Source organism: Rana temporaria, chromosome 1, assembly GCF_905171775.1.
Source record: "Rana temporaria chromosome 1, aRanTem1.1, whole genome shotgun sequence".
In the NCBI taxonomy this organism is placed as follows: domain Eukaryota; kingdom Metazoa; phylum Chordata; class Amphibia; order Anura; family Ranidae; genus Rana; species Rana temporaria.
In genome coordinates this window covers 9,953,493-9,968,412 of record NC_053489.1, presented here as the reverse complement: position 1 = coordinate 9,968,412, position 14,920 = coordinate 9,953,493, and the positions used below count along the sequence as shown (strand labels likewise).

The 14,920-nt window shown below is 48.0% G+C and overlaps 1 protein-coding gene across 2 annotated transcripts in view; it reads right to left on the bottom strand.

Annotated features, from left to right (window-relative positions):
- Positions 1-257: 257 nt before the first annotated feature.
- LOC120924614 (N-acetyltransferase 8-like) overlaps positions 258-14,920 on the bottom strand; it is a 72,900-nt gene continuing 58,237 nt past the window's right edge. Inside the window, exons 1-2 of one of the 2 annotated variants that reach the window (XM_040335612.1) lie at positions 7,854-8,023; positions 258-1,148 (exon numbers count right to left, since the gene is read on the bottom strand). In XM_040335612.1, coding sequence (XP_040191546.1) covers positions 468-1,139 — 672 coding nt within the window. In that variant the 5' untranslated portion in view covers positions 1,140-1,148; positions 7,854-8,023 and the 3' untranslated portion in view covers positions 258-467. Of the gene's footprint in view, positions 1,149-7,853; positions 8,024-14,920 lie in introns of those variants that run through there. The other variant, XM_040335619.1, reaches the window with a different exon arrangement.

The window sequence follows — 14,920 nt, the reverse complement described above, 5'->3', positions numbered from 1 at the left end:
GACATCTAATCTCATGGTCGGCAAAGACACAAAACAAGGTGGGACATCTTATCTCATGGTCGGCAAAGACACAAAACAAGGTGGGACATCTTTTCTCATGGTCGGCAAAGACACAAAACAAGGTGGGACATCTTTTCTCATGGTCGGCAAAGACACAAAACAAGGTGGGGCATCTTTTCTCATGGTCGGCAAAGACACAAAACAAGGTGGGACATCTTATCTACATTGGTCAAAAAAAGTATTAGGCGAAGCAGTTGTTCTGGGTTACGCATTTATTTATTTTTTGCTCATCAAAGAGTTTCATTTCCATACCCATGAGCATATATCACACTTTGTACGTTAGATCTTTGGTGGTGGTACAACCAAAAAGAAAAGCATCGGTATATAATGTTTTACGAGAATGAGAGCTTATTATTTCAACAGTTTGTGAGATATTATATCAAGGATTTTCCATCAGGTTGAAGACGTCATCGATGGTTTGGAAGGTCATAACGGTAGGCCAACACTTTAAAGTCAACAAATTTGAACCTGAAGATCGGTGGAATAAATACATTTGTTTGCCTGAAGCCCATCTTCTCATACATCTTCCAGGCACCGATCCGGGATAAAGCGGTCGTTAACACCACCGCCTCGCAACCTCTCCGCCAGGCGAAGTCCATCACCGTCCTACACAACGCCTTGGCGATGCCTTTACCGCGGTGGTTTTTAGACACCGAAAGACGTTTCAGTTCCGTGTGTTTTTCTCCGCCGGGTTCCGAAGAAGGAAGGGCGGCCACCGTCCCCACCAACTCTCCTCCCGACTCCGCCACCCAGAAGCCGTAACCGTCCCGCTCCAAGTAGTACTTCCGGATGTTCAGCATGTCGTCCAAGAGGGAAAACTGGACGTACTCCGTATACAAATACCGGCATCCGAACCACAATCCGGCCAATGCCAAGGCCGCGGCAAGGATGGAATGGCCAATGGACACAACACGTAACGCAGGAAGGAGGAACAGAGCGGACAACAGAAGCCAGATGTGCGGTAGCTGCAAGGCGTGTCTAAAGGCTCGGCCGCTGTTCTCTACAATGCCGCTAGAAAACAGATTTCGGGCCGCGTCATAGTCGGAATCTCGGTACGTTCGGATAATGAAAGGGGACATAGCAACGTTCTGTAAAGAAATGAACATACGACTGGTCAATATCTGTTACTGAAAACCGAAGAAGTAATTAAAGCATGAAAAGTGAGATGCAAGCTGTTAGCGGTTGTTCGTTTGTTGAAGATCTGATGTGAAGAGATGGTAGAATATTAACCACTTAAGACCCGGACAATTATGCAGCTAAAGGACCTGGCCCCTTTTTTGCGATTCGGCGCTGCGTCGCTTTAACTGACAATTGCGCGGTCGTGCGACGTGGCTCCCAAACAAAATTGGCGTCATTTTTTCCCCACAAATAGAGCTTTCTTTTGGTGGTATTTGATCACCTCTGCGGCTTTTATTTTTTGCGCTATAAACAAAAATAAGTGACAATTTTGAAAAAAATTCAATATTTTTTAATTTTTGCTATAATAAATACCCCCCAAAAAAGATATACATTTTTTTTTCCCCCTCAGTTTAGGCCGATACGTATTCTTCTACATATTTTTGGTAAAAAAAAAAATCGCAATAAGCGTTTAACGATTGGCTTGCGCAAAATGTATAGTGTTTACAAAATAGGGGATCGTTTTATTGCATTTTTATTAAATTTTTTTTTTTTTACTACTAATGGCTGCGATCAGTGATTTTTTTTCGTGACTGCGACATTATGGCGGACACTTCGGACAATTTTGACACATTTTTGGGACCATTGTCATTTTCACAGCGAAAAGTGCTATGAAAATGCATTGGTTACTGTGAAAACGACAATTGCAGTTTAGGAGTTAACCACTAGGGGGCGCTGTAGGGGTTAAGTGTGACCTCATATGTGTTTCTTACTGTAGGGGGGGTGGAGCTGGATGTGTGACGTCATTGATCGTCTTTCCCTATATCAGGGAACAGACGATCACGCGCGCGAACTACGGCTGGGCACTTAAAGGGGATGTGCCCTTACGTGATTGTGCCCAGCCGTGCCATTCTGCCGACATATATCAGAGTTAGGCGGTCCTTAACCACTTAAGGACATCTTCACGCCGATATACGTCGGCAGAATGGCACGGCTGGGCACATCCACATACATATACATATACGTGGCTCTTTAAGCCCAGCCGTGGGGTCGCGCGCGCCGTGACCTGGTCCGAAGCTCCGCGGCCGCGGGACTCGCGGACCCGATCGCCGCTGGAGTCCCGCGATCGGTCCCCGGAGCTGAAGAACGGGGGGAGCTGTGTGTAAACACAGCTTCCCCGTTCTTCACTGTGGCGGCGTCATCGATCGTGTGAAACCCTTTTATAGGGATACACGATCGATGATGTCACACCTACAGCCACACCCCCCTACAGTTAGAAACACAAATGAGGTCACACATAAACCCTTCAGCGCCCCCTTGTGGTTAACTCCCAAACTGCAATTGTCATTTTCACAGTAATCAGTGCAATTTTTAATGCATTTTTTGCTGTGACAATGGTCTCAAAAATGTGTCAAAATTGTCCGAAGTGTCCACCATAATGTCGCAGTTACGAAAAAAATCGCTGATCACCGCCATTAGTAGTAAAAATTTTTTTTTATAAAAATGCAATAAAACGATCCCCTTTTTTGTAAACACTATGGCCCGGATTCACAGAGAGCGGGCGCACATTACGCCGCCGTAGCCTAAATAATATACGATACGCCGACGCAGCGCAGAGAGGCAAGAATGGAATTCACAAAGCCATTGCTCCCAAAACTGCGCTGGGTTTCTCAGGCGTAAGCCGGCGTAGGTGGAAGTGGGCGTGAGCCATGCTAATGCGGCGTGACCCCATGCAAATGATAGGCTGAGTGTCAGACACATACGAATAACGAACGGAGCATGCGCTGTCCCGTGGACGCATCCCAGTGCGCATGCTCAGAATCACGTCGGAACAACTGCCTAAGATACGCCGGATCACTGCCTACGGCGTGAACGGAACCTATGCCCAGCCATATTCACGTCCAACGTAAACTACGTAAAATACGCCGGCTTGTGTTCCCTGGTGCAGCCCTTTGCATGGATGCATAACTTTACGCCGGACGTATGACTTTACGCGCACTGCGTCGGGCGCACGTACGTTCGTGAATCGGCGTATCTCCCTCATTTGCATATGTGAATAGAAAATCAATGGGAGCGCCACATGCGTCCAGCGTAAATATGCGCCCTCTCTACGCCGGCGTAGGCAAGTTACGTCGGCGAGATGAAGCCTGTTTTTAGGCGTATCTTAGTTTGTGAGTCTGGCGCACGGATACGACGGCGCATATTTGCACTTACGCGGCGTATCTGGAGATACGTCGGCGCAAGTGCTTTGTGAATCCGGGCCTATAAATTTTGCGCAAACCAATCGATAAACGCTTATTGCGTTTTTTTTTTTACAAAAATATGTAGAAGAATACGTATCGGCCTAAACTGAGGAAAAAAAAAGTTTTTTTAATATATTTTTGGGGGATATTTATTATAGAAAAAAGTAAAACATATTGCATTTTTTTCAAAATCGTCGCTCTATTTTTGTTTATAGCGCAAAAAATAAAAACCGCAGAAGTGATCAAATACCACCAAAAGAAAGCTCTATTTTGTGGGGGAAAAAGGACGCCAATTTTGTTTGGGAGCCACGTCGCACGACCGCGCAATTGTCTGTTAAAGCGACGCAGTGCCGAATCGCAAAACCTGGCCGGGTCCTTTAGCTGCCTAAAGGTCCGGGGCTTAAGTGGTTAAGCGGTTAATCTAGTAGAAACAATTATGGGGGGAAGGGATGGATTTTGTGTTCCTACAGTAGCAGGGAATAAAATCCATCACTTCCCTTCCCATAAATGCTGGCTAGGCACACAGTTAACCTATTGATCGCCCCTGTATGTTAACCCTTTCCCAGCCATTGTCATTAGTACAGTGACAGTGCATATTCTTAGCACTAGTCAGTCACTGTATTAGTGTCACTGGTCCCTAAAAAGTGTCAAACGTGTCAGTTAGTGATTAGCTGCATTGGAGCGCAGGAGAGACATTGGGAGTCTAATAGACCCCTGATGTCTACATAAAGAGTACCTGTCATGAACCTCCTTAGCTTCCTTGTGATAACAATAAAGTTAAATTCAACATTTTTTTTCTTTAAGGCTGTTAGTCCCCCAGGGTCCTTCTTGATGTGTCCACCAGTGGCGGCTGATGCTCAAAAAAAAAACATCAGGTGCAGCCACTGTGCCCATCAAACGCTGCCACTGTGCCCATCAAACGCAGCTACTGTACCCATCAAATGCAGCAACTGTATCCATCAAATGCCGCCACTGTGCCCATCAAATGCAGCAACTGTATCCATCAAATGCCGCCACTGTGCCCATCAAATGCAGCAACTGTATCCATCAAATGCAGCTACTGTGCCCATCAAACGCCACCACTGTGCCCATCAAACGCAGTCACTGTGCCCATCAAACGCGGCTACTGTGCCCATCAAACGCAGCTACTGTGCCCATCAAACGCAGCCACTGTGCCCAGCAAACGCAGCCACTGTGCCCATCAAACGCCGCCACTGTGCCTATCAAACGCAGCCACTGTGCCCATTAAACGCCGCCACTGTGCCCATCAAATGCCGCCACTGTGCCCATCAAACGCCACCACAGAGCTCATCAAGCGTCGCTACAGTGCCCATCAAACGCTGCCACAGAGCCCATCAAGCGCTGCTACTGTGCCCATCAAACGCTGCCACTGTGCCCATCAAACGCTGCCACTGTGCCCATCAAACGCCGCTACTGTGCCCATCAAACGCAGCCACTGTGCCCAGCAAACGCAGCCACTGTGCCCATCAAACGCCGCCACTGTACCCATCAAATGCAGCTACTGTACCCATCAAACGCAGCTACTGTGCCCATCAAACGCCGCCACTGTGCCTATCAAACGCCGCTACTGTGCCCATCAAACCCGGCCACTGTGCCCATCAAACGCTGCCACTGTGCCCATCAAATGCCGCCACTGTACCATCAAATGCAGCTACTGTACCCATCAAACGTAGCTACTGTGCCCATCAAACGTAGCTATTGTGCCCATCAAACGCCGCCACTGTACCCATCAAACGCAGTCACTGTGCCCATCAAACACAGCTACTGTGCCCATCAAACGCCGCCACTGTGCCCATCAAACCCCGCTACTGTGCCCATCAAACGCTGCCACTGTGCCCATCAAACCCCGCTACTGTGCCCATCAAACGCTGCCACTGTGCCCATCAAACGCAGCCACTGTGCCCATCAAACGCTACCACTGTGCCTATCAAACGCCGCTACTGTGCCCATTAAACGCCGCTGCTGTGCCCATCAAATGCCGCCACAGAGCTCATCAAGCGTCGCTACAGTGCCCATCAAACGCTGCCACAGAGCCCATCAAGCGCTGCTACTGTGCCCATCAAACGCTGCCACTGTGCCCATCAAACCCTGCCACTGTGCCCATCAAACGCCGCCACTGTGCCCATCAAACGCCGCCACTGTGCCCATCAAACGCAGCCACTGTGCCCATCAAACGCTGCCACTGTGCCCATCAAACGCCGCCACTGTGCCCATCAAACGCCGCCACTGTGCCCATCAAACGCCGCCACTGTGCCCATCAATTTCCGCCTAAGCGCCTAAAAGAAGCCTCATCTGCAATCCCAATGTGAAAGCCCGAGTGCTTTCAGAGCCCTTTCACACTGCCAACGCCCGAAAAACGCTGGTAAAGCTCCGCTAAGACCCTAATGTTTCAGGGCGTTTTTGCAGTGCCTCAGTGTGAAAGGGTAAGGTGTTTTTACAGCGCTTTCAATTCATCTCAATGGAGAGGGGCGTTTTTGTAGCGTTTTTTTTTTTTCAGCGCCCCCCCCAAAAGCTGCTCCAAAGTTGCTGCTTGCAGGACTCAGTGTGAAAGGGTCCATTGAGATGCATGGAGAGCGTTTTTTTAAAAAAAAAATTATTTTATATGGAGAGTGTTTTTAACCACTTCCATACCAGGTACTTACGCACCTTCCAGCCCAAGCCAATTTTCAGCTTTCAGCACTGTCGCACTTTGAATGGCAATTGCGCGGTCGTGCTACACTGTACCCAAACAAAATTGGCGTCCTTTTTTCTCCCACAAATAGAGCTTTCTTTTGGTGGTATTTGATCACCTCTGTGATTTTTTTTTTGCGCAACAACTAAAAAATTTTTGAAAAAAAATAAAGTTTTTATTTTTTTCTGTAATTTTTTTGGTAAATAAGTAAGTTTTCTCTTTCAATTACGGGCACTGATATGGCGGCACTGATGGGCACCGATGAGGTGGCACTGATGGGCACCAATAAGGTAGTACTGATGGGCACCGATGAGGTGGCACTGATAGGCGGCGCTGGTATGCGGCACTGATGGGCGATGGTATGCAGCACTGATGGGCACTCATAGGCGGCACTGATGGGCACTCATAGGCGGCACTGATGGGCACTGATGGGCGGCACTGATGGGCACTCATAGGCGGCACTGAAGGGCACTCATAGGCGGCACATAAGGGCACTCATGGGCGGCACATATGGGTGGCACTGATGGGTACTTATGGGTGGCACAGATGGGCACTGATAGGTGGGCACTGGGCATGGATTGGCACTGTGGGGTGGCACTGATGGACACTGAGGGGTGGCACTGATGGATCCATGTTGCCAATCAGTGCCCATTTGTGGCCACTTATTGGCATCTTTTTTTTTATTTATTTTTTACTTTTTTTTTTTTTTGCCCATTTTTTTTTTTTTTTATTCCCTGGTGGTGCAGTGTGGTGATCCGAGGGGGGGCATGCGCTGATAAACAATCAGCGCGAACCCCCCTGTCAGGAGAGCCGCCGATCTGCTCTCCTCTACTCGCGTCTGTCAGACGCGAGTGAGGAAGAGCCATCAACGGCTCTTCCTGTTTACATCGTGATCAGCCGTGATTGGACACGGCTGATCACGTGGTAAAGAGTCTCCGTGAGAGACACTTTACCTAGATTGGTGTTGCGGGGTGTCAGACTGACACCCCGCAACAACGATCGCCGCGATGCGTGCCCCCGGGGGCGCGCAGCGGCTCAATATCCTGAGGACGTCATATGACGTCCAGTCAGGATTAAGCAACCACTTTGCCGCCGTCAATCTGTCATTGGCGGGCGGCAAGTGGTTAATAGCGCTATTTTTAACGCTGTAAAAACGCTTCAGTGTGAAAGGGGTCTAAGGTAAAGGAAGCTATTTAGGGGGGGGAAAAATGGTACCTTTACAACCCCTTTAAGAATTTAACCCATTACATTGCAAGGTGGCTTAGGAAGAGGAGTATGGTATCCAGACTAGAGGGGTAAGGTCATTGACACACAATGGGGGTTATTTACCAAAGGCAGGTCCACTTTGCACTTGAAATCGCACTGAAATTGCACTTGCTGTAGATCCGAGGGGGACATGCAAGGAAAATTAAAAACAGCAGTTTAGCTTGTACATGATTGGATGATGAAATCAGCAGAGCTTCCCCTCAGATTTACAGCGACTGCACTTCCAAGTGCACTTTCAGTGCGATTTCAAGCGCGCTTTTCACTTGTAGTTTGCACTTGTTTTGCAAAGTGGATTTGCCTTTCGTAAATAACCCCCCCCAATGTGATGTTTACATTGTATTTTTTTCCTGGAGTTGGGCTTTAACCAGATTAAAAAAGGACACAGTAACCGACACAGCCGGATACAAAGTCCGGCGGCAGATAACGCTGGTCTGATGCCAACCGCCGAGATGACAGATTTGGAGTCGTGTACTCACCTCCGCTACGCGACTCTATAGAGGGTGACGAGCTGAGGTCAGCACATACAAGTGACCGAGCGTGACCTGTGTGCACCAGCCTTACAGCACAACTTGAAGCTTTCATAAAGTAAGAGCCGATCACCATGCAACGCGCAGAAGAAGGACTGCTGGAGACACTGAGGAGGGGGGGGGGGGAGCTCTGGATTAGGTTTGTATGTGACGTCACATTCCCTCCCAGTCCTCCCAGTCCCCCCCTCCCATCTCCTCCCAGTTCCCTCTCCCAGCCTTACAGCACAACTTGAAGCTTTCATAAAGTAAGAGACGAACACCATGCAAGTAGCAGAAGACCGAAGATGTGCAGAGAGGAGAAAGGACTGCTGGAGACACTGGGGAGGGGGGGAGGAACTCTGGATTAGGTTTGTATGTGACGTCACATTCCCTCCCAGTCCTCCCATCTCCTCCCAGTCCCCCTCCCAATTCCCCCTCCCATCTCCTTCCAGTCCCCCTCTCCCAGTCCTCCCCTCCCATTGGCTTCCAGTCCCCCTCCCATTTCCTCCCAGTCCCCCCCCTCCCACCTCCTTGGACAGTTCCTCCGTAATGCTCCGGATTTCTGGGTATGATGCTACAAGCTCGGCACTCCTATTTTTGGGCAGTGTCTCCCATTCTTCTTTGTAGGACCTCTCAAGCTCCATCAGGTTGGATGGGGAGCGTCGGTGCACAGCCATTTTCAGATCTCTCCAGAGATGTTCAATCGGGTTCAAGTCTGGGCTCTGGCTGGGCAAATCAAGGACATTCACAGAGTTGTCCCGTAGCCACTCCTTTGTGATCTTGGCTGTGTGCTTAGGGTCGTTGTACTGTTGGAGGATGAATCTTTACCCCAGTCTGAGATCCAGAGCGCTCTGGAGCAGGTTTTCTTCAAGGATGTCTCTGTACATTGCTGCATTCGTCTTTTCATCGATCCTGACTAGTCTCCCAGTTCCTGCCGCTGAAAAACATCCCCACAGCATGATGCTGCCACCACCATGCTTCACAGTACGGATGGTATTGGCCAGGTGATGAGCAGTGCCCGGTTTCCTCCAGACATGACGCTTGCCATTCAGGCCAAAGAGTTCAATCTTTGTTTCATCAGACCAGAGAATTTTGTTTCTCATGGTCTGAGAGTCCTTTGGGTGACTTTTGGCAAACTCCACATGGGCAGTCATGTGCCTTTTACTGAGGAGTGGCTTCCGTCTGGCCACTCCCCCATACAGGCCTGATTGGTGGAGTGCTGCAGAGATGATTGTTCTTCTGGAAGGTTCTCTTCCCTTCACAGAGAAACACTGGAGCTCTGTCAGAGTGACCATCGGGTTCTTGGTCACCTCCCTGACTAAGGCCCTTCTCCCCGATCACTCAGTTTGGACGAGTGGCCCGCTCTAGGAAGAGTCCTGGTGGTTCCAAACTTCTTCTCTTCTTCTATTTACAGATGATGGAGGCCACTGTGCTCATTGGGACCTTCAATGCTGCAGAAATGTCTCTGTACCCTTCCCCGATCTGTGCCTCCATACAATCCTGTCTCCGAGGTCTACAGACAATTCCTTGGACTTCATGGCTTGGTTTGCGCTCTGACATGCACTGTTACCTGTGGGACCTTCTATAGACAGGTGTGTGCGCCTTTCCAAATCATGTCCAATCAACTGAATTTACAACAGGTGGACTCCAATCAAGTTGTAGAAACATCTCAATAATGATCAGTTAGGGTTAGGGGTTAATATTAGAGTTAGGTGTTAGGATTAGGGTTAGGATTAGGGATTAATATTAGTTAGGGGGTTAGGATTTAGTATTGGATTTAGAGGTTAGGAGTAGGGGTTAATATTGGAGTTAGGGGTTAGGGTTTAATATTAGGCTTAGGATTAGGGTTAGGGGTTAACATTAGAGTTAAGATTTAATATTGGGTCAGGGGTCAGGATTAGGGGTCAATATTAGAGTTAGGGGTTAGGATTTAGTATTAGGGGTCAATATTAGAGTTAGGGGTTAGGGCTTCGTATTAGGGTTAGGGGTTAGGATTAGGGGATAATATTAGAGTTAGGGTTTAGTATTAGTGTTAGGATTAGGGGTTAATATTAGATGTAGGGTTTAGGATTAGGGTTATGTATTAGGGGTTAATATTAGGGGTTTGGGTTTATTATTAGAATTAGGGGTTAATATTAGAGTTAGGGTTTAGTATTAGGGTTAGGGGTTAGGAGTAGGGGTTAGGGTTTAATACAGTATTAGGCTTAAGTTTAGGATTGGGGTTAGGGGTTAACATTAGAGTTAGGATTTAATATTGGGTCAGGGATCAGGATTAAGGGTCAATATTAGATTTAGGGGTTAGGATTTAGTATAAGGGGTTAATTTTAGAGTTAGGGTTTAGTATTAGGGTTAGGGGTTAGAATTAGGGATTAATATTAGACTTATAGTTAGTATTTGGGTTAGGATTAGGGTTAGGGGTTAATATTAGACTTAGGGTTTAGTTTTAGGGGTTAATATTAGAGTTAGGGGTTAGGGTTTAGTATTATTGTTAGGGGTTAAGATTAGGGTTAGGGGTTAGTATTAGGGTAAGGGGTTAGAAGTTAATATTAGTTAGGGGTTAGTGTTTAGTATTAGGGGTTAATATTAGGGGTTGGGTTTATTATTAGAATTAGGGGTTAATATTAGAGTTAGGGGTTTAGGATTTAGTATTAGGGTTAGGGGTTAATATTAGAGTTAGGGGTTTAGGATTTAGTATTAGGGTTAGGGGTTAAGAGTAGGGGTTAGAGTTTAATATTAGGTTTAGGATTGGGATTAGGGGTTAACATTAGAGTTAGGATTTAATATTGGGTCAGGGGTCAATATTAGATTTAGGGGTTAGGATTTAGTATTAGGGGTCAGGATTAGGGGTTAATATTAGAGTTAGGGTTTAGGATTAGGGTTAGGGGTTAGAATTAGGGATTAATATTAGAGTTAGGGGTTAGTGTTAGGGGTTAATATTAGAGTTAGGAATTAGGGGTTAATATTAGAGTTAGGGTTTAGTATTAGAGTTAGGGGTTAAGATTAGGGTTAGGGGTTGGTATTAGGGTAAGGGGTTAGGAGTTAATATTGGTTAGGGTTTATTATTAGAGTTAGGGGTTAGGGTTTAGTATTAGGGGTTAATATTAGTTAGGGGGTTAGGATTTAGTATTAGAGTTAGGGGTTAGAAGTAGGGGTTAGGGTTTAATATTACGCTTAGGTTTAGGATCGGGGTTAGGGGTTAACATTAGAGTTAGGATTTAATATTGGGGTCAGGGGTCAGGATTAGGGGGTCAATATTAGATTTAGGGGTTAGGATTTAGTATTAGGGGTTAATATTAGAGTTATGGTTTAGTATTAGGGTTAGAATTAGGGATTAATACTAGACTTAGGGTTAATATTAGTGTTAGGGGTTAGGATTTAATATTAGGGTTAGGGGGATAATATTAGGGTCAGGGATTAGGATTAGGGGTTAAGGATTGGTTTTATTTTATTTTTTCACAATCAAAGTTTATTAAAGTAAAAGTTGCAATTTTATTATTTATTTATTTATTTTATTATTTATTTATTTTATAATTTTATTATTTAATAATTATTATTTAGAAATCGGAAGGGTTTTTGGGACTGTAAACGAGGTTCATGATATCATTCACCTCCATCCCCGATTCAGAAAATAGTAAGGGGGGGGGGGGGGGGTTGCGGGACTTTTGAGGGAGGCACGGGACACGTGGTAGGAGGAATTTCGAATTGTTTAATTGTCATATAAACATTTTTTATTTTTTTTGTTTGTATGCCAATTATTATTTTATTTTCATTTAATTATTGTATTTGAGCAGAAAAACTTGCAATAAAACACACTTAAAACGCTCATATCAAGCATCTCCGTGCATTTTTAGGAAACAAAAAAAGAAATAAAAAAATAACGCTTCAAAAACGCACCGATCTGCCCGATTCGAGCTACCGATTTTGGGCCCCCCCCCCCCAAAAAAATCTCCAAAACTTTTTTTTTTTTTAAACTTCAGGCGTTCGGCTCCGGGTGACTTGTAGTGGAGATTTGTGAACCGTCTCCATAGAGAATAATTATTTGTTTTCTCCTCCGGCGTTTTGGGGCTTTGTGATTGGAGCCTGAAAGCCCCCCCCCCCCTCCGGGGTCACTTTACGTGGAATCAGAGCACAGAGTGTAGGGAAATCTTTTACTAATGTGTGTCTGTAAATGATACAAAGCCATACAAAGTCCACATCCTTTCCAACAGAGACGGCGGCGGGTCACATCAGGTGAACGGCCGACGCGGGTTTATCGCAGGTGATTGTCTACGAGTTACATGATGGGGGGGGGGGGGGAGGGGAAACACCCAAATAAAATCTATCTAATACACACTTGTGTTTTGTAATGTGTGACACACGGAGAGTACAATAAAAAAGATATATTTCCAAAATATCAGCGCGCTAAAACAAACAAAAGCCCCTTAAACCAGGGGGTTGGCAACTCGTCGGCCACCGTCCATTGACCGCGGGGGCGGGTGATGGGTAGATCACGAAACACGTCCCCGCACTGCCGACCCTGTGCTCTTCTCCACAGCTGCAGAGCGGCTCAGCCAATCCTAGGCTGCAGAGACAGCCCCCGCCCCCCCTTACATATGAGAAAGCCTCCCATAGCTTGGGACGTGTTCTGGGTCTTTCAAGCTCTTCCACTGTGTGTAGTGCGCCCCCCCCCCCCCCTCCGGCTCTCCTCTTCAAATCCAAGGTGCTTGTGAGTAATATTATGGGAAAGGAAGGCCAGAGGGGATCGGAGCCAGAACATTCAGCTTCCCTACACCACTCTACATGAGGAATGTTACTTCTACGCATTCCTGACCCCCCCAGTACTGTGCCCTCCTGACCCCCCAGTACTGTGTCCTCCTGACCCCCCCAGTACTGTGCCCTCCTGACCCCCCCCAGTACTGTGCCCTCCTGACCCCTCTGTACTGTGCCCTCCTGACCCCTCAGTACTGAGCCCTCCTGACCCCTCTGTACTGTGCCCTCCTGACCCCTCTGTACTGTGCCCTCCTGACCCCTCTGTACTGTGCCCTCCTGACCCCTCTGTACTGTGCCCTCCTGACCCCTCTGTACTGTGCCCTCCTGACCCCCCAGTACTGAGCCCTCCTGACCCCTCTGTACTGTGCCCTCCTGACCCCTCTGTACTGTGCCCTCCTGACCCCTCTGTACTGTGCTCTCCTGACCCATCTGTACTGTGCTCTCCTGACCCATCTGTACTGTGCTCTCCTGACCCATCTGTACTGTGCTCTCCTGACCCCTCTGTACTGTGCTCTCCTGACCCCTCTGTACTCTGCTCTCCTGACCCATCTGTACTGTGCTCTCCTGACCCCCCAAATAACATACCCTCCTGACCCCCCAAATAACATACCCTCCTGACCCCCCAAATAAATGCCCTCCTGACCCCCACTACCATACCCTGCTGACCCCCCCAGTACTAGGCCCTCCTGACCCCCAATAACATACCCTCCTGACCCCCCAAATAACATATCCTCCTGACCCCCCTAGTACTGTGCCCTCCTGACCCCCCAAATAACATATCCTCCTGACCCCCCTAATACTGTGCCCTCCTGACCCCCCAAATAACATACCTCCTGACCCCCCCAGTACTATGCCCTCCTGACTTCTCTGTACTGTTCCCTCCTGACCCCCCAAATAACATACCATCCTGACCCCCCCAATACTATGCCCTCCTGACCCCTCTGTACTGTGCCCTCCTGACCCCCAATACTATGCCCTCCTGACCCCTCTGTACTGTGCCCTCCTGACCCCCAGTACTATGCCCTCCTGACCACTCTGTACTGTTCCCTCCTGACCCCCCAAATAACATACCATCCTGGCCCCCCCCAATACTATGCCCTCCTGACCCCTCTGTACTGTGCCCCCCAGTACTGTGTCCTCTTGACCCCCCAAATAACATACCCTCCTGACCCCCCAAATAACATACCCTCCTGACCCCCTAGTACTGTGCCCTCCTGACCCCCCAAATAACATACCCTCCTGACCCCCCTAGTACTATGCCCTCCTGGCCACTCTGTACTGTTCCCTCCTGACCCCCCAAATAACATACCATTCTGACACCCCCAATACTATGCCCTCCTGACCCCTCTGTACTGTGCCCTTCTGACTCCCCCAGTACTATGCCCTCCTGACCCCACAAATAACATACAATCCTGATCAAACCCGTACTATGCCCTCCTGACCCCTCTGTACTGTGCCCTCTGACCCCCCCCCAATATCATACCCTCCTGACCCCCAAAATAACATACCCTCCTGAGCAAACCAGTACTATGCCCTCCTGACCCCCAATACCATGACCTCCTGACCCCCCCAGTACTGTGTCCTCTTGACCCCCCAAATAACATACCCTCCTGACCCCCCAAATAACATACCCTCCTGACCCCCCTAGTACTGTGCCCCCCTGACCCCCCAAATAACATACCCTCCTGACCCCCCTAGTACTATGCCCTCCTGACCACTCTGTACTGTTCCCTCCTGACCCCCCAAATAACATACCATCCTGACACCCCCAATACTATGCCCTCCTGACCCCTCTGTACTGTGCCCTCCTGACCCCCCCCAGTACTATGCCCTCTTGACCCCCCAAATAACAGACCCCTCCAATAGGCTAACTGGAGACTGAGTTGTCCCAGTTAACTCTTTCCTGTGAAGACAGGAAGTTCAGGAAAGCAGCACTGAGAGTGCAGGTCCATGTACCATGACCTGGATGAAGGAGGACTTTCACTGACATATTGTAAATGTTATTTCTGGTGAAAAAGGCAAAACAATAATTGCGGTTCTACAGTCAGTTCTTGCTGCACCTACCTCTTCATGAGAACCTTCACCTCCCCCATACCAACATTCATCAGAGTTGGGTTGAAGGGAATAGAATTCCACCAATAGAATTCTTTGTAGAAAAGTTCATATCCGCCGAAACGCCGACAAAGAGGATTAAAATTCCATTTCTTTATTACTGTGCCGATTAATCCCGGATACAAGCGTGAGATCAGACGCCTGGGTTTGGTGAACGCCGCGTTCTGCGCGTGCCG